This window comes from Polypterus senegalus, chromosome 5 (genome assembly GCF_016835505.1).
Source record: "Polypterus senegalus isolate Bchr_013 chromosome 5, ASM1683550v1, whole genome shotgun sequence".
In the NCBI taxonomy this organism is placed as follows: domain Eukaryota; kingdom Metazoa; phylum Chordata; class Cladistia; order Polypteriformes; family Polypteridae; genus Polypterus; species Polypterus senegalus.
Window position 1 is genome coordinate 102220840 of NC_053158.1, and position 20589 is coordinate 102241428.

At 36.6% G+C, this 20589-nt stretch overlaps 1 protein-coding gene across 3 annotated transcripts in view; it reads left to right on the plus strand.

Annotated features, from left to right (window-relative positions):
* LOC120529404 (calcium/calmodulin-dependent 3',5'-cyclic nucleotide phosphodiesterase 1C-like) overlaps positions 1–20589 on the plus strand; it is a 697603-nt gene that overhangs the window by 523255 nt on the left and 153759 nt on the right. For all 3 annotated transcript variants that reach the window (XM_039753171.1, XM_039753172.1, XM_039753173.1), the window contains one exon: positions 12216–12317. In XM_039753171.1, the coding sequence (XP_039609105.1) occupies positions 12216–12317 (102 nt within the window). The remainder of the gene's footprint in view (positions 1–12215; positions 12318–20589) is intronic.

Here is a 20589-nt window from a genome sequence, read left to right on the forward strand (position 1 = left end):
ATTTGCTTTTCTTCTTCCACTTATATTTTGATTAATGAATTCATGCACTATAGAGCCATTCACTTTTCCCAGTTAGATAATACCATGTGAACGTTTACTTACTGTATTTTGCCCTGGTGCATGTTTATTAAGCAGCAATGAGACATGGATTCTATCATCAAAAATGTTCCCTTACAGATAAGTTTTATGTGGTGTAACAATATCTTCACAATTAAGCACACCAGTAAAATGCTCTGTGCATTCTCAATCCTTTCATCATACACCCTTAAATAAATTAATCTTTCTATTGTGTTAAGTTGTCAGAGGATAAAATGATGAGACTCAGTGCCCAAAAGTTAAAGATTTAATCCAAGAACTGGAAGCAACAACAGGAAACAATTAGTCCTCCGAACTTTTTCGTTTTCTTAACACTCTCCCTTATCCCGCTTCACTATCTCCACCTAGTGGCCAAAGTACAGAACATAACATATTGCACTACAGAATAGTTATCAAAACCAGATTGGTGTATCCACTATAAACATAACTGTATTATAGATTTTGTGTCTACCATTACATTTAGGAAGTGACATAATGTCAAATTGGGTAGTGCTGTTACTTCACAGATTCAGTGTCTTAGGTCTAGAGTTAGGTTGTATGAAGTTGGCATTATTTCCTCTGGATACTTTTCCTTGCTCATTCCCAAAGTTGTAAGGGATAATGTTGATTCAATAATCCAATCCTCTGTGATTTTTGGATGTATACATGAGTGACCTGTGTGATCAACTAACGGCCTATCTGAAGATCGTTCCTTCTTTGAACCCAGTGCAAAGGGCTCAGCCACCATTACCCTCAATTGGATTATGGGAGTTTGAGAATATTATTTTTTACATTTGGCTTAATAGATTGAAGGTCTGTGAAGCTATAATACTGAATCCTGGTATTTAAATTACAGCATGTGAAACTGAAAAGTGACATATCTTCTGTTCTTCCGTGTGATATAGCATCAACAATAGGGCGTATACTTGATCTACAAAGTTGTGCCATTTCTGTTAAGAAAAGAGCATTAAAAACCCTTTTTTAATAATTCAAGATGCTACTGAGGTAATAAATAATAATTCAGGCTAGTTTGTTTACAGAAAAACTTCTTTTTTTGAGACAGTAACTTTTGGTTTCTGACTATAATGTGTTTGTTCACCGTAAGATTTACAGTACCTGTATGTGTTTGTCTTACTTACATCTATTAATTTGTTCTAGTCTAAAAACTTCATTTCATAATTGTAAATTATCTTGAAAAGGATTTTGGCTGGTGCCATTACTAGTATGCATGGGACAAAAAAATAAAGAAAAAATTCGTAATAGCCTTTTCTACAAAACAATAACATTATATTCAAAATTGTCTTTCCAGTGTAGTAAATATTTGGTTGTTTTTTCCATTTTGGACAGACACTGTGGAGAAAAGGGAAAGATTTTTAAACAAACAACGTATATGCAAAAGACCACCTGAATTCCCCAGACAGCAATAATTATTTAACAAACAAACACATTCGACAATGACAATGAACATAATCATTACATCTTGCCTGAAGAAGGGGCCTGAGTTGCCTCGAAAGCTTGCATATTGTAATCTTTTTAGTTAGCCAATAAAAGGTGTCATTTTGCTTGGCTTTTCTCTACACTCTATTTAATAAAATTTTTCTTAAGTTATTTTGAATGAAAAAACAGATATATTTTTTAATTTTGTATTTTAATTATATTTACCTGAACAAAGCATGCAACACATGATTTAGTCCAACATATACTAAGATAAACAACAGAGCAGCATGGTCATATTTTTCTAAATAAGAAAACATTCATCAATCTGAAACAAATACATATAACCACCTTCTTCTACACGTCAGAGAGCTGAATGACAAAAAGGCTCAACGTGATTACTCATATTTATTAAAATAACAGCAAAAATAAAACAAATGATAAATAATTCTTGCCAGGTTTCTAAAAAATTTCTTGAACCACTCCGCGGAGAGAAAATCTCATTTACCAATTTAATATTATACATCAGTTTCCAATTGAGTTATGAGAAGTAATTTACAATTTTTCCAGTTAATTAAGATGAGTCTCTGTGCAAAAAAATGTTGCATATGGATTTAAAAGAATAGAATACAACTGAACAGAATAGAATAGAACAGAATAGAATGCCTTTTATTGTTATTGCACAAATATACAACAAAACTTTTGTGTGTGTCCCTGAATAGTACAAACAATATAATAAAAACAGAATCTTCAACAGATTGAACATATACTCTATGCCTTTTAAACTATACACATGCATTAGTGTAAACCAATAAAACACTGAGTGCCTCTGTATGCATATATACAGTGGTGTGAAAAACTATTTGCCCCCTTCCTGATTTCTTATTTTTTTGCATGTTTGTCACACAAAATGTTTCTGATCATCAAACACATTTAACCATTAGTCACATATAACACAAGTAAACACAAAATGCAGTTTTTAAATGATGGTTTTATTATTTAGGGAGAAAAAAAATCCAAACCTACATGGCCCTGTATGAAAAAATAATTGCCCCCTTGTTAAAAAATAACCTAACTGTGGTGTATCACACCTGAGTTCAATTTCCGTAGCCACCCCCAGGCCTGATTACTGCCACACCTGTTTCAATCAAGAAATCACTTAAATAGGAGCTGCCTGACACAGAGAAGTAGACCAAAAGCACCTCGAAAGCTAGACATCATGCCAAGATCCAAAGAAATTCAGATACAAATGAGAACAGAAGTAATTGAGATCTATCAGTCTGGTAAAGGTTATAAAGCCATTTCTAAAGCTTTGGGACTCCAAACCACAGTGAGAGCCATTATCCACAAATGGCAAAAGCATGGAACAGTGGTGAACCTTCCCAGGAGTGGCCGAGCCAACCAAACTTACCCCAATAGCGCAGAGACGACTCATCCGAGAGGTCACAAAAGACCCCAGGACAGCATCTAAAGAACTGCAGGCCTCACTTGCCTCAATTAAGGTCAGTGTTCACGACTCCACCATAAGAAAGAGACTGGGCAAAAACGGCCTGCATGGCAGATTTCCAAGACGCAAACCACTGTTAAGCAAAAAGAACATTAGGGCTCGTCTCAATTTTGCTAAGAAACATCTCAATGATTGCCAAGACTTTTGGGAAAATACCTTGTGGACTGATGAGACAAAAGTTGAACTTTTTGGAAGGCAAATGTCCCGTTACATCTGGCGTAAAAGGAACAAAGCATTTCAGAAAAAGAACATCATACCAACAGTAAAATATGGTGGTGGTAGTGTGATGGTCTGGGGTTGTTTTGCTGCTTCAGGACCTGGAAGGCTTGCTGTGATAGATGGAACCATGAATTCTACTGTCTACCAAAAAATCCTGAAGGAGAATGTCCGGCCATCTGTTCGTCAACTCAAGCTGAAGCGATCTTGGGTGCTGCAACAGGACAATGACCCAAAACACACCAGCAAATCCACCTCTGAATGGCTGAAGAAAAACAAAATGAAGACTTTGGAGTGGCCTAGTCAAAGTCCTGACCTGAATTCAATTGAGATGCTATGGCATGACCTTAAAAAGGCGGTTCATGCTAGAAAACCCTCAAATAAAGCTGAATTACAACAATTCTGCAAAGATGAGTGGGGCAAAATTCCTCCAGAGCGCTCATTGCAAGTTATCGCAAACACTTGATTGCAGTTATTGCTGCTAAGGGTGGCCCAACCAGTTATTTGGTTCAGGGGGCAATTACTTTTTCACACAGGGCCATGTAGGTTTGGATTTTTTTCTCCCTAAATAATAAAAGCCATCATTTAAAAACTGCATCTTGTGTTTACTTGTGTTATATTTGACTAATGGTTAAATGTGTTTGATGATCAGAAACATTTTGTGTGACAAACATACAAAAGAATAAGAAATCAGGAAGGGGGCAAATAGTTTTTCACACCACTATATATACAAGGTGGAAAATTATAAATAGTAAATAGTGGAGTATTTCCATTTTATAATGATTGCAATGAGTCTTTGAGATATTGCAGTTTGGCCCCTTTTGATGCTATGACTGACAGTGAAAAACATAACACCCAAACCACCTTGTGCTTAGATGCAGTAAACAGTTACTTAATAAAGTTTACTTCTCTGACAGTGCTCATATAGAAGCTTTTCAATAGTCTGGAAGTGTGTGTCTTAATACAACTATAACGCCTTCCTGATAGCAAAAGAATGAAAAGGTGGTGGCCTGAGTGATTTTTTTGGCCTGTTGGAAACATCAAGTTCTAAATATATATCCTCTAGTGATGGTAACTGGGTTTTGGTACTTTTTTGTTCTATTTTTGATGACTCTCCGAAGAGCCTTCTTGTCAGCCACAGAGGAGCCAACATATCATACCTGGATGCTACAGGTAAGTATGCTTTCTACAGAGCAGTGATAGGAGGACACCAACAGCTGCTTGGACAGGCCAGCCTTTCTCGCCATTCTTAACACTAGAATTACCAGAGCCTACGAAAAAACTTGCAGATCCGTCCCACCTTAAATCGCTTCTTAAATCCCTTCACACCTCTCTACCAGCGTCCTTTTGTCCTCTAAATGTGCTGATAAACTCACACTACAAGCAGCAGGCTATTCCATGCCCCCACCGACTTAGAATGTGCACAAACTTCTTCCAGCTCATGCCTTGATTGATTTTCTGGGAGTGAAGTGGAGTTTTAGAGTGGAAATAATAGATTGTTGTTTGGAACACACGCATTTCATGTCTGTTCCGTTTCTACAGTAATCTGTGTAAACACATTGTTAAAAAAGAAACGTTTTTTATATTCTAGTAGTAGATGACAAAATGTAGGCATAAACTATATAATGTATGGGACCTGAAGTCCAAATATCAAAGAAACACTTTCAGAAACAGTACAAATCTAACACAACAATTGCGCTTTTATTCAAAAATATAATTGCAGAAACAAAAAGCCGCCTTAACATGCGACATTGACAGCTGTTCATTATGACTGCCTCCTTGGCCTAATAGAATCAGCTGCTGCACCACTAGGTTTTGAGAAGTAAACTGCTCTTAGTCTTACTATTTTAGAATAAAAACATACATTTGATTTCAGTCTGTAACAGCCGGTGTAATTTATGATATTTGTAAAGGTTAGCTTTGGTTTTTTTTTTTTAGTTAGTTTTATTATCTCAGCCGCATTCACGAGCCCAAACACACCCCAACCCCCGCATCTGACACTGCTGTTTTCACATAGACGCGCTGTAACAGAGGTAAACTCAGTTTCCTTCTATATCGGAGCAAGAATGCACATACCATTGCTTGCATACTAAAGTGTCAGCAGGCACTTTTCATGGCATTACACACATTTTTGAGCATGCCCTCTGCACACTACTTGTGACTTTAGGCTTTAGGAAGTAAGTAAATAAATAAATAAAGGTAAATCGTGTCATAAAATGATTTCTTCAAAACGTCACATATATTTGTCTCTTTCTTTTTTTAAAATGTGTGTTGATCACCGCCAGCATGTTGTATGTAGCACACAGCAACTGGCCACCTGCATGTTCTTGCGCGCACTGAATAAGCTCCTGATCTGACTCTAAGTAATAGCGCCAGCATAAATTCAAACCCGATCTGACGCTGTTCGTTTTCAAATAATATTGCATTTGTGCGATGATGTTTTCACATATATTGTCTCTTTCTTTCAGGTGTGTAATAGAAACCACAGCATAGAGGGAAGTGTGTACAACGCTTCTTACAGGAAAAGGCGAGGGAAAAAGAAAAGATGATGCAGCATCAACAAGCTTTACCTTACCTTTAGTTACCTTTATTTATTTACTCTCTTCCTACAGCGTAAAGGCACATGTAAAATGCAGAGCTTCCCATATACATATACAAAGTACAGCAATGGCAAAAGTGCAATGTGCATTCTTGCTCCGACGCTAGATCTGCAGTGTATCACGATACATTCTCTTACCAATGGTAGCGAAATGAAGTGTCTGCATGCACTTTTTGTGGCATTACACATGTATTTTTTGAGCATGTCCGTGCCAAATAAATAACATTCGAGCTATAGCACGTCTCCAATAAATAACATTCGAGCTGTAGCGCATCTTTATGTGATCCAATTTTTCACATAAAGGCGCTCTATAGCTCGAATGTTATTTATTTGAATCACATAAAGAAGCGCTATAGTTTGAATGTTATTTATTTGGCACGGACATGCTCAAAAAATACACGTGTATTGCCACAAAAAGTGCATGCAGACACTTCATTTTGCTAGCATTGGTGAGAGAATGTATCATGATACACTGCAGAGCTGTAGCGCGTCTTTATGTGAAAACAGCAGTGTCAGATGGAGACGGGGGGGGGGCTTAGTGAAGGATCCTGAACGTGACTGAGAGGATGAAAAGTGAATAAAAAAAAAAAAACAAACCTAACCTTTACAAGTATCATAAATTACACTGGCTGTTACAGACTGAAATCAAATGTATGTTTTTATTCTAAGATAGTAAGAATAAGATCAGTTCACTTCTCAAAACGGAGTCGTGAGGGATCAAACTCATGACCTTTTGATTCTCAGTCAGCAGCTGATACCATTACACCACTGCGCCAGTTGTAGTGAATATGCGTCAGAATGGCCTGCTGAGGCGGCTTTTTTTTCTGCAGTTACACTTTAGAATAAAAGCGCATTTGTTCTGTTATATTTGTACCTTTTGTGAAAGTGTTTCTTTGATATTTGGACTTCAGGCTTCATACATTATATAGTTTATGTCTACATTTTGTCATTTACTACTAGAATATGAAAAACGTTTCTGTTTTAAAAATGTGTTTACACATTACTGTAGAAACGAAACACACATGAAATGCGTGTGTTCCAAATAAGGATCTATTATTTCCACTCTAAAACTCCACTTCACTCCCAGAAAACCAAACAAGGCATGAGCTGGGAGATGTTTGTGCATGTTCTAAGTCGGTGGGGGATGGAATATCCTGCTGCTTGCAGCCTGATTTTATCAGCACATTTAGATGACAAAAGACGCTGGTGGAGAGCTGTGAACGATTTTAAGAAGCGATTTAAGGTGAGACAGATCTGCGAGTTTTTTCGTAGGCTGTGGTAATTCTAGTGTTAAGAAATTGAGCCACTTCTGTATCTTTTTCCCAAGAAAAGTTGTGTTAACAGACCATGTCAGCTCCTGAGAGAAGTGTGTGCCAAGAAATTTTAAAGTTAGGCACCATTATGTCTTTTCTGATATATAGAGGAGAAGGTTCCTCTCTCTATCTCCTGAAGCTGATAATCAGCTCCTTTATTTTAGAGTAGTTAAGTGCCAAGTTGATGATAAAGCACCATTCAGTCAGTTTGCTGACCTCATCCCTATAGGCAAGTTCATCACCATTTTCTATCAGTCCTATCATAATGTTGTCATCTGCAAATGTGATGATTATATTGTACAGTGGTAGGTTCCTAGCCTAACTTTTTGCAGTCGGTTTGTTAAGAAGTTCTTGATCCATCTACATGTGTGCTGATTGACACCCAGGTTGAGTGGTTTAGTCACCATATTGCTGGGGATGATTGCGTTAAAGGTGGAACTGAAGCCCACAAATAAAATCCTCACGTATGCCCCCAGCGGAGTCAGTGTAGTGTGGAAAGGTGTATTAATGGCAACTTCTGTTGGCCTATTGGCTCTGTAGGCAAATTGGTGCTGGACTAAGGTGGGTAGAAGTGATGATTTGATGTGCCTCAGAGCTAGCTTCTCAAAGCCCTTCATTATTTTGAGGAGGGGGGGAAAAGCTACAGGTCTGTAATCATTAAGGATGTTGATTACTGTCTTCTTTGGAACAGGCACAATGATGGCAGTCTTAAGGCATTTGGAGACAGTGCATTGTGACAGAGAGAGAATTAAAGATGTTGCTGAACACTTCTGCCAGCTGATCTGCACAGTCTCTGAATGTTCCCCTTGGAATTCCATCTGGACCATTCCTTGGGTTGACACAGAGAAGTGCTCTTCTGACATAATTTGTGCTAACAGTAAATCTCATACTGTTTGTACTTGATGACAGTGCCATCCTGGATTCTGCCTCAGTCACCTCATTCAATTCAAAATGGGCAAAAAATTGATTGAGTTCCTGTGCTAGTGAGTCTCTGTTGCTGATGGTTGGGTCTTTATTGCCTTTATGGTTTGTAAAGTGATGGATGCCTTGCCATGCACGTCAGGAGTCTCCATCATTGAAATAACCTCTTGCCTGTAATCTACTTTTGCATTCTTGATGGCTCTCTTCAGATTAAATCTGGCAGCACTATATAACTCACCAATGCCAGACCTAAAAGCTGTATTGCACTCTTTTAGCCAATATTTGATGACTTCTGGTTTACTGTTTGGGAAGCATCGAATGTGCTTGCCAACAGTGACGCTATCTACACAGTTCTGTATATTAAACAGGACAGTGGTTGTGTACTCCTCTATGTCTTATTGTGCAAATAGGTCCCCAGTGTATGCATTCATAACAGTCCTGGAGTTAGATGGAAACCTCCTTAGGTCAAGTCTGGATGATTTTCACAGTTGGCTTTGTTTTGCTAATAAGAGATGTGTATGCAGATGTGAGAAAAAGGGATAAGTGGTCGGACTGGCCTAAGTGTCCAATTTGTTTGGGCCTATCGTAGGACAAGTCACATATTGGTGGAATTTAGGGAGGACTGCTTTTCAAATTTGCTTGGTTTAAGGCTTAAGCTATGATAAAAATCCCATCATGGTGAGCAGTCTGTTAGCAAAGTGTCTAATGCTGTCTTGGTGTTAACGCTTGGTGAAGTATACACAGCCGAAATAATAATGACCGTGAACTCCCATGGCAGATAAAAAGGTCGACATCTTACTGTTATGTACTCTAAATCTGGCAAGCAGTGCCGATCTATGATGGTTACATTACAGTAGTACACCACATATTGTTAGAGTAAATATACAGCCCCCCTCCTCTTCTCTTACCAAAGTTTTTATTTACCCAAATATTGTTGTTAAAGCATATGGAATAATTTTAGACTCAAGGCAATATGAAAGATATACAACAATTTTAAGCCAAAATAATCTGTGTAGAGAGCACTCCCAAAACATAGTAAGGCAGAGACTTGTTGCTGTAGTTAACAATTAGGATCTTGTTCAGGAGACATTTTAGACAAGAAATATTTGGTCAATCTATGCAATTTTAGCTGAATTGTAAGTGCCTCCACCTCTTCGATCAGATGAGTTTAGAGTCTGAAGTGTAGCAGAGGTGGAGGTGGAGTTGGAGTTGGAGAAAGGACAGGAAGAGGCCAATGTGTTAAGAAATTAGATGGCTTGCAGGTAGAAAGGAGCAAATAACTACAGGTCAGATTCACTAGAAATATGCAGAATAGGCCCATATGTCTTCTTTGTCATGTCCCTTTTGTCTTTTGGTTACCTACACTTGTTTACCTGGAACTGTCAAATTAACCCCTTAGTAACTTGTGATTTGCACCATCTTAGGTTCATTCTGGGCAAAGAAGGTCCATTACATTGCACCCCCTTTGTTATCTGAGTATTTATAGCCTAATCATGTAAAGTGTTAGCATAGTGTGGGGCTCTAAACCTATACTCTACTGTATATATTGCACTATATATATTACCTATGTCTGTTATTGACTAACTGACTGAATATCTCATTTAAAAAATAATTTCAATGTAATTGCTATACGTAGCTAAGCAACTCTCACCTTAGAGACATTAATGATCAAATATACAGTATATTGTTACAATTGCATATACCATCTGGTTATATACAGTTCACATGTCCATGCTGTCTTTTCAAATTACACTGTTATTTTAAACTCCGACCCCCCCGGTGATGAAATTGCCTCACATGCATTGCAAGATATTTGCAGGTGGGTGTAACTGTAGAATGATGGTTTATAGCAGGGATCTCAAACCCATAGTGGCTGCAGGTTTTCATTCTAACCCTTTTTTTAATTAGTGACCTGTTTTTCCTACTAATTTAACTTCTTTTGAATTAATTTTAATTGACCTTTTTTTAAGATTTGTTCCCCAGAATTTCTTCATTGTTTCTCTGAATTGCTTAATTTCTTTCCTTAAACAAAAATGAAATGTGAAGTGAGTGAGCCAATAGAAGACCAACTGTCAGATCCTCAAACTCCAACCTATTTCACTCCAACCTGTTGCCTAATTAGGCGTGGGGGTCTTGTTACTAATTTAATCCATTCTTTAATTCCTTGTTAATGCTCTCATTGTGCCATAGCATACATTTTACAAATTGTTGATTTTTTGTTTACTTTTCTAAGAGCACTGTTAAAATATTTTGGGACCCTGAGCAAATCAACATTCCTGAGACCTCCACCCCTTTAATTTTCAGATATTGTATGATGGTCACAGTTTGCTGGTCGTGTTTTGGTTCATTTTGTATCTCATTATTGTTTGGCTGCTAATTAAGGAAAAAGAAACAATTATTGGGTCTGAGTTTTCAAAGCAAGTCAATTAAAATTAATTCAAAAGAAGTTCTTTAGCAGCAAAAACAGGTCACTAATTAAGAAAAGGGTTAGAATGAAAACCTGAAGCCACTGCAGCCTTCCATGACTGGAGTTTGAGATCCCTGGATTATAGTTTGTAATATGATAATACAAATTTTGAGAGGCTATGTTTGGATTACTGTAATCATCCTTCTCTAGTACTATTGACATTATTATTAACATTTCTCAACAACAAGCAGCCTTTTTTTCTGTCTCATCAGCTTCCTAATACTAATCATAACAGTTTTCAGTATTCCTGGAGTAGTGTCAACTTTAGGATTTTGAAGCTGCACTGATTATTTCTCATTACTTTATAATCATTCTAGTTTTAGTGTACCCATCTGTTCATCCGCTCCTTCTGTATGTTTTATTTGAAGATCTTTAAGCATTAGCAAATAGGAAATCATAGGAGAGCTGACAGAAGTTTTCTTATGCATGAAGGGAATATGTGGAACTGATGGAAGAGGTAGCTATAACAAAGGGTTTTTTTTTAATGGAACAGAAATAGCAGGATAAAAGTAAGCACACAATATCAAATATAACAATAAGCAGATGAGTAGCACACTGACTCAGAAAATAACATTTATATTTCACTGTGTGCATGGACACCATTTTTTTTCCTGGGCTGATTTACTCATTCAACCCTATAGCCTCCCTAACTTTGCAGTGAAGTGGTTAATGATTTTATCATTCCCACAGCTCCACGAAGATTAATTATGACTATTAACCTTTTATGTAGCTTACTAGCTGCACTACTCGTCTGAGACGGGTGGAAATCTAAGTAATCAACATAGACCACAGCGTTAACATTTGCAGTGCACAGCGCAATGCACATGTCTCTGCTATATGCCATTAGATATGAAATTCATAAAAGCAGTGTTAATATTTGTGGATGCACCATCTATTGACATGACAGAGACATAGCAAGTGGACAGACACACAGACACTTATCCTTATATTAAGATGTACCTGTATATGCTTGACATATCTCATTGATGGTGGTAATTTTCTTAATTTTACATGAGAGGGTCCAAATTGATTTGTTTGTTTATTTTTGCAGTAGGACTCATTCAATTCTGGTTATGACACTGTTTGTGCTGTCTGGTTGTTTATTTTCATAAAGTTTATCAAAGATATTTATTTAGCTTATAGATGTTTTAATAAATACCATTTAAGTTTTGTGGTCTGCTTATTTCAATCTGAGTGCTTTACTAGGCACCCAGTCTCATAACTTTTGAGCCAGAAATCAAATTGAAAGTATGAAGCTGAAAGGAAGTATTACACCTTCATTATGCCCTAATTTTATTTATTTATTTGTATGTATATATATATATATATATATATATATATATATATATATATATATATATATATATATATATATATAGTATATAATGTATATATATATATATTATAATATTGTAATAAATTACTGCCAATGATATTTTGGTAAGTTTGGCTAACAACACACAATACTTTTTAATAGCAAATAGCCTTATTAGACTTTTCAAAGTGTTAGTTTATATATTATAAATTGTTACTTTATGTTTTAATTGAGAACCAACTTTTGTAAGTTTACCTTACAAAGCAATATAACCTTGATATTGGTAATGTAAACTTTGTTTTCTTCTTGCTTGATCAAAAATATCACTATTTAAAAGACATTTCTATTATATTTGTCTTCAATATTAGAGAACTCCGTGCTCTTGTGGTGGAGATGGTGCTTGCTACAGACATGTCCTGTCATTTCCAACAAATCAAGGCAATGAAGAATTCCTTACAGCAACCTGAAGGGTAAGTCTCTGCCAACTTTTTTTGGAGAATAGAACAAGGAAAGGTTTGACTTATACAATTTTTTATCACAGTGAATAGTGGACAGAATTAAATCATGTCCTGGAATTAACAATTTTTCATAAATAATGAAATCTCTTAAACACATTTTTAGTTAATAGAATATGGTTGGGTGTATTTTCTCACACTACACCACATTATTCCTGGAAGAAACATTTTTGTAGCTTGTGATAAAATGTTTCACCATAAATTCAACAAAAATGTTCATAAGCTTAATATTTTTGTGTAAGGGTTATGTGTTTCTGAATAATTATTCTGTTTGGATCAATTCTGACAGGGTCTTAAATAGACTAACTAAATAACCAGGGCAGGATACTGTAAATCAAGAAAAATGTCAAGTCATTGGAAAACCCTGAATAAGTAAAGTAGGCCATACAGTACATTGTCATAATGTAAGAGAACTGAGGGGTTCCTTAAAACTGTCACAGGGATATTTCCCATCAAACCTTGAAAATATGGAATCTAGTATAGATATGGACAGCTTGTGATGAAGGTTTATACTGAAATACTGGAAAGTCACCAGAGGGTGCTTTGTTGGAGCTTAAATGCACCAGAGATTCTCATCTTGAAGGAAGGTTCTAGGAGTCGGAGGATAGGCAAACAGAGTAATTAGTTTTATTGTAATAAACAATAATGCAGACTCAACCCAATTAAGCAAAGCTGAGTTGAGCCCCAAACAAGCCAAAAGTTACAGTTTATATAATTATTTTTTATCATTTTAACCTTGCTTGAAACAGCTCATTCGCTGCTTATTCTGTCTCCCCACTCTAGCTGGCCTCTTGCAGGCCATCTCTGCAGCCACCAATATTTCTTGTACCTTGTCACTCATTATCATTCCATGCTTCCCTTATTTCCTATCTGGCCCTCAACTGGCAGGTGCTCCCCCTTCTCTGTCCTTTTGGGTTATTAAATATTGGTGGTTTCTCCCTTAGCTCAATTAAAAAGAAATATGGCAAATGCCTTTATTTAACTATTTACTTGGCATATCTGACTTGTGTAAAAGTTCACGTCAAGTTTTAGTGCTTATAAAAGTTCACATTAAGTTTATATCTACTTGTGCCCATACATGACTTTATTTTCTATAGCTTCAGGCATGTTATCCTAAATATGACAGACTGTCTGGGGCTACACAACATGTTTTGTTTTTTTTTTCTTTTTAACACTTCTTTTGAGTCTGGTGAGGAGTTCTTCAAGAAAAAATGGCACCATAATTGGAACTGTGAGACAAATCAACCCAAAGTTCTTCCCTTGCTCTGACTGCCAAATTTGCCTCTATTGCCTACATTCAAACTTGTGTTGTACAAGTCAAAGAGCAGCAAGAATGTCATTCTTATTAGTACATGTCAAAAGGGAATCAAGGCGACTCTTAGAGAAGATAAAATACAGTAATTATTCCTTATGATAACGCCAACAAAGGAGAGGTGGAAAATCTTAATTAAATCACTACTGTACTGTTTAAATAGCTGCAAAAGGAAGACTGCTCGCTGTCCCTTCACTGTATTCCAAATCATAATAACATACAACTCATTTTTTGATCTTGCTTGACACCTTTTATTGGCTAAATAAAAAGATTACAATATGCAACCTTTCAAGGCAACTCAAGCCCCTTCTTCAGGCAAGATGTAATCAAAGCTTGCATGTTGTTATCTTTTTTAGTTAGCCAACAAAAGATGTCATTTTGCTTGACTTCTCATTACATCCATAATGGCTAACACAGTACAACACCCTAGTACACCTGGAAAGCAAGAAAGAGGAACTAAAGGAGGCAGTTTTTGGAGATGATTAGAAGAGTGCTAGTGACTCCTGTCACAGAAAGATGGCAACACATTCCCTGCAGTTAAAGCTGTTTTAAGGGCTGCAAAACAATCTGACCATGACCAAGCTTATGTAAAAGGAAGACGCTGCAAAGAAAAAGAAGAGGGGGAGATGCAATTTCTGCTTTATAAAACAGTATCAACAAAATTATATTTGCAAGTGCCACACATTTAGAGGTTCCAGCTAATGATAAGTTTGCAGGGAATAAATAATCATTATTTTAGTTGTGAGATTGTGTAATTCCATTGTATACTAGTATTACTGAAAGTAAACATTTATTCTATTGATAGATTGTGTACTTTGATATTTAAATGGTATTGTTGAAAGCAAATGCACATTCTATTATTGATTGATTGATATGTTTGTATCGTTTGATGATGTACTACTATAATTTTTAAAATAGCTAAAAATTGTTCTTGCTATTTTTTCTATAAACCCATTTTCTTTTTTGTGATTATTAGATATTCTCTTCTTAGAATACTTTCTCTTTCAGAAATGCAAACAAGTGAATATTTTTTAATCTAAATTTAATAACTTAAGCCAAGATAATGACAAAATTTTAGGAGAGAACTTTGCTTAACCTCATGTGTTACAGTAAAGAGGCAACCAAACAAACAAAAATAAGATAGTGGCATAAAAGCTGAACAACATACACATTCTGACTTTTTACACAATAATGAAAGGTTTTTTAGTTATTTACTGAAAAATGAAAAATGGCTGTTGCATACAAAACCGAAGTGGATTTATAAATGTGACGCAGAGATTAATCATAAATGGGTAGGTTGGGTATGGTCAAAAAAGACCCTAAAAAAGACCCTTTCTGTACCCTGTCTAAGAATAATTTTTGTATATAATATATAATATTTTTTATATTTATCACTGTATCTATATTAAACGATTATCAAATAATCATTTAATAAAATGAAGAAATGAAGGTGGAACTTAAATAATCAAACTTTTTATTATTTGGTTATATTCTGACAAGACTTGTAAAAATACTACATAAATGAGGTATAACTAATTTATCAATATGTAATAAAGGACAAATCATGTTTTGTATACATTTTAGTAAATCGAGATTCTTCCACAGAACAACTATACTGTGTATATATATATATTTAAATATATATATATATATATATGTGTGTGTGTGTGTGTGTGTATAACACAACTCACAATTCATTGCTTCTCTTGAGAGATGTTTCATTTTTCTTGCCAGCATAATTTGCCACATCACATCACAAAGCTGAAAGAAAATAAATGACTGCCATAAGATTCTACATTAAAGTGAGAGTTGGTAATATTAACAACACATAAAGCTTTTTTTTTTTTGTTTTTGTTATATTTAAGATTTTAATATGATACTGTATGTATAACTGGTAAGTAATGCTTGGTATGCTGTCTAATCATCTTAAAATTTTATTATACTATTTAAGACATTAAGAAAAGAAAAAATCTAATTAGATTAAATATAGAGAAATGTCGATAATCCTAGTTAGTAAATTTATTTAGCACAAATCCTGCTGTAATAAATGTTTTTGCCTGTACAGCTTACTAGCAGTTTATTTTTACAATGTTATTGTTCAGACAATCACATTTGTTACTGTAGTAGAGTTATGACAATTATAATATCCATCCATGCAATTTTGATCCACTTTTGTGTCGCAATGTTTATCTTGAATGTACTAGGTATATGGTAGAAACCAAACCTGAATGAGATGTCATCCAAATCATACAGGAATCTATTTTGATGTTTAGTATATCTTGATAGCCTCTATATATATATATATATATATATATATATATATATATATATATATATATATATATATATATATATATATATCAAGTCAAGATGGAGAGCATGCACTGGTACAACAACTTGGGATCCTGGTTAGCAGCCCCCCAGGCAGACACACGGTCCAGTCCCACCCAAAATGACCCTCTATCTGCAGTAGCCAGGTGTTACGTGGGCGACCCCTTGGCCTGGTTCAGCCTCTTGGGTCCCCAACAATGAGGATCTTATGAGCTGGATCACCGTCGGGGAAACGCACCGCATGTTTGTAGTGTCGTAGCAGATGCTCCTTCACAATGCAGGTAATGTGCCTCATTCGGGACTCCATGAGCAATTGCTCATTCAACACAAAGTCAAACCAATGGTATTTTCCAGAGAGACACAGTACCAAAGGAGTCCAGTCTTCATCTCAGGTCACTGGATAGCATCCATGCCTTGCAACAATGTAGCAAGACAGGAAGCACCATGACTCTAAAGATTTGGACCTTCGTCCTTTTGCATAGATATTGAGAGTGCCACACACCCCTTTCCAGTGACCTCATCATAACCCCCCATGCTCTCCCAATCCGTCTACTGACTTCATTTGAAGAGTCAGCAGAGACATAAATGTCACTGCCAAGGTAAGTAAACCTCTTAATTAGGTCGACATTCTCTCCTCAAAAAGACACACTGCTGATGGCTGTGCCCAAGAAGTCATTAAAGGCCTGGATCTTGGTTTTGATCCAGGACACTTGCAAGCCCAGACACTCAGACCCCTCGCTCAGTCTCTCGAGAGCCCCGATCAGAGCCTCCATTGACTCTGCGAAGATCATAGCATTATCAGCAAAGTCAAGATCTGTGACCACAGCCGGGGGACCCCACGACCTTGCCCAACACCAAGTCCTAAACAAGCATTGAACAGAGTAGGAGCAAGAATACACCCCTGACGAACCCCATTATCAACGAATATACTGTATCAAAGAATATATATATACAGTATATATATATATACAGTATGTGTGTGTGTGTGTATGTATATATATATATATGGTACACCTTTGTTTAATCAAACATTAGAATTGCTATGAGATTGACTCTTGGACCATGGGTATGATTGTTGCTGGCAGGTGCAGCAGTTTCAGCATATCATAAATAGGTTGCCCTTCTGGGTTTTTACCTACAATAATATATAGAGTTTAGTAATATAGCCATATTCAATAGCTGGAGTTAAATGTATTAAGCAATCAATTTAAACAACTAGAAAACAGAGAATTAAAACAGTTGATTTACTTTATACAACAACATGATGGTAGGACAGAGGTTAGAGCCTCTGTCACATGGATCCAGTGTCCTGGGTCTGAATCCTACATCTGGTTCTTATTCATTTTCCTCTGGTACTTTAGCTGTCATTCCCATTTCAGGTTAACTATCAGCTGTAAACTTTTTGTGATAGTATTGCACTTGGACAAACACTGGCTTGTGCTCAGTGCTGCTGGAAAAGGCTACAGAACCCTGATATGGATAAAGTATATTTGAAATTGTTATGTTACAGTTTAATTAGGTCTTCTTTATGCTGCCAACACGATGAAACACCACCATTGTTCTCGGTTTTTGCCAGCTTGTTTTGCAGCTTAGAGGAATGCCAAATCCGCTTGAGTGATGTCATCCTAGCGAGTTCGTGATTTACCTGTTTTCTTCCTCCCTTGCGTTAGTGTCCACTGCATCAGTTGCATTGTATTCTATTGTTATCCATGCACAGTAAGTGACCCAGTTGCTGTAAACACTTCTGTCTTATTATGCCACTTGCTGCTGGTTGAGCTGTTCTTGTGTGCACCTCAGTATTCATAATTTTCATTGTCCAGTTAATCTTGAGGATGTGTAGCAGACATCGTTGGTCAAATGCATCTATTCAGTGTTCTATGACTTTTGTGGGTGCCCATGATTTGCAGCCATAGGTCAGTACTGAAATTACAAGTGCATTACAGAGGTGTATTTTGTGATGGGCAGCTATCTTGAGATCTTTCCAGACTTTGTCCATTACACCAAATGAGGCAGGGGCAGCACTGCCCATTCAGGTAAAAACTTCTTTTAGTACTGTCCATTCTTCCGTCACATAAGAACTAAAATATTTGAAGTCGTACACAATCTTAACAGTCTTGCCCACAGGTAAAGATAACTGAATGGTGCCGACATTGTCACACACTTGGACGATCATCATAGCTTTGGTTATGTTGTAGTTGATCTTAAACCCAACTGTGGCTCCAACATCTTGGAGATATTCAGTAGCAGTGATAAGTCCGTGTAAAGTACTCTAAAAGGACAATGTCATCAGCCAAATCCGGATCTGACAACAACTATGCTGGTTATCTACTATTCCTTCGTGGCCAAAACAACATTGCGTGTTTGTTGCCATCTTGGGACACCTTTAGCACCCAATTGATTAACATGGCAAACAGGAGAGGGAACTAACCACATCCTTGCTCTACATCACAAACTATTGTGAACCACCCAAACAACCTGTTTCCAGCTCGAAAACAAATTTCAAATTCTTCATGTGTTTTTACTTAGTGTGAGCAGCTTCTCCGGAAATCCATACAATTTAAGTATTGTCCACAGTGGAGTTGATCTCGTCCATTACGGGAGATGGATTTCTGAAGCGGAACTCCATTAGCAGCGGTGTTAATTTTTCTCTTACATTACAGTATATGCAAGCATATATAAACATGAGTGGCATGAAAGGGGCTCAGAAAGAAACAGAAAAGAAATCTAAATCTACAACCAAGCCTAGACAGACATCAAGTCCAAATTCGAGGTATGGCCTTGTAGAGACTGACCTGGAACAGACAGGCAAAAGCACAAATTTCCTTAGACCCAGAGCCGCTGTATCGTCTCCATTCAAGAGCGAAAGTGGGAGCAAATGTGCAAGTGATTCAGGTCATTCCAGAAGGTTCACTGAAACAGAAAATATCCTTACCTACTGCTTTTCCATCTACTCCTTGTGAGCCAGGAGCATCAGCTTTAACAGGCCTTGCTACTTTAGCACAAAGGCCGAAACTATCTGTCCCAAGCTGCGTCAGGATATTAAAGACCTGGAGAAACGTGTAATCACGTTGAGGCGCCCTTTTAAAGTATGCTAGAAAAAATTGAGGAACAAATTCAGGAAAAAGCGTCTAAGTTTGAGAATAAACTGAAAGCACTTGGTGTCAGTTGGAAGATGTTAAACAAACGTTCATAACTCAAATTGAAACAGCCGAACATCTGGCACTACCACTGATGGAAAACCAACAGCTGCAAATTCCGAATGCAAAAAACTCAGAGACAAACTTGCTACACTGGAAGATGGATGCAGAAGGAATAATAATAGAATCAAAAGTCTCCCAGAGATTCGTGAAAGTCCAAACCCAGTGAAATTCACAGCTGAACTATTCTCTAAAATAATTGGAGAAGACTTTAAATCATACACCGAGATAGCAGTAGCTTACAGCATACAGGGATCAAATACCTCTAAACCTAGGACTCTTATTGTGCGTTTTGAAAAATTACAATTTATATTACATGTAATGTTACTTCTCAGACGGAAACAAGAAATTATATTTGAAAATAATCACATTCGTATTTTTCCAGATTTCTCACCCTCAACAGCTGCTAAACGTGCCACTTTTTACAACATTAAACAGCGCTTACAGAAAGCCGAGATCAGATACAGCCTCTTGTACCCTGCCAAACTGAAAGTGGTCATTCAAGGCAAGCATTACATCTTTACGGAGGAAGCAGAAAAAATGCTTTTTTTTTTTTTCTTTTTAAAGAAGACTGTTTAACATCATACCCTTGGTTTATTGTTATTATTGTATTAGGGATTACTCTGCATATCCAGAGCCACTTTTTAACACCCTTTCCTGGGTTTACCATCTTACTATTTTACTATCTCAAGATTGTTGAAGATTATATTTTATGCTTATAGTATTTAGACTGTACTGGCAATATATTCCTCATACGCTGCTGCTGTGGGGCTTGTTTTGTTTTGGATGTGTTCTGTCTTTAAGTATGTCAGAGGACGGGGACTTTGAAGTGTGGTCCAGCTTCACATGCAGAGGTAAAATGGGGTGGCTGGGGGGTGGGGTGGATAAAAAAAATAGCAAGCTATCTTTAATCTGCTCTTTTAATCCTTATAATTATAAGTGTCAACATAACAATAGGCTTCATGGCAATAACTCCTGGGAAAATTGGAAATTAAGGCCAAAGCTGTCTTATTTTCAGTTAAGACTACAAAATGACAACAAAAGTTCAGAAGCAATGTCTCCATCACCAGACAGTTAACTTTGTGACCTGGAATGTTAAAGGCCTGAATAGGGAAAGTAAGTATTCTCTCACCTAACAGGTCTAAATGCTAAAATAGTATTTTTACAGGAGACCCACTTATTAAGCAAGGATCAGTTTTGGCTAGACAAAGACTGGAATGGCCAAATGTTCCATTCCAGCTTTACAAGGAAAACAAGAGGTGTGGGAATTCTTATACATAGAACAGTCTCATTTGTAGTATCAGATGTAGTATCTGATCCTGAAGGGAGATATGTGTTTAACTGTAAAGTGATTTTGATAAATATTTATGCACCCAATTACAATGAT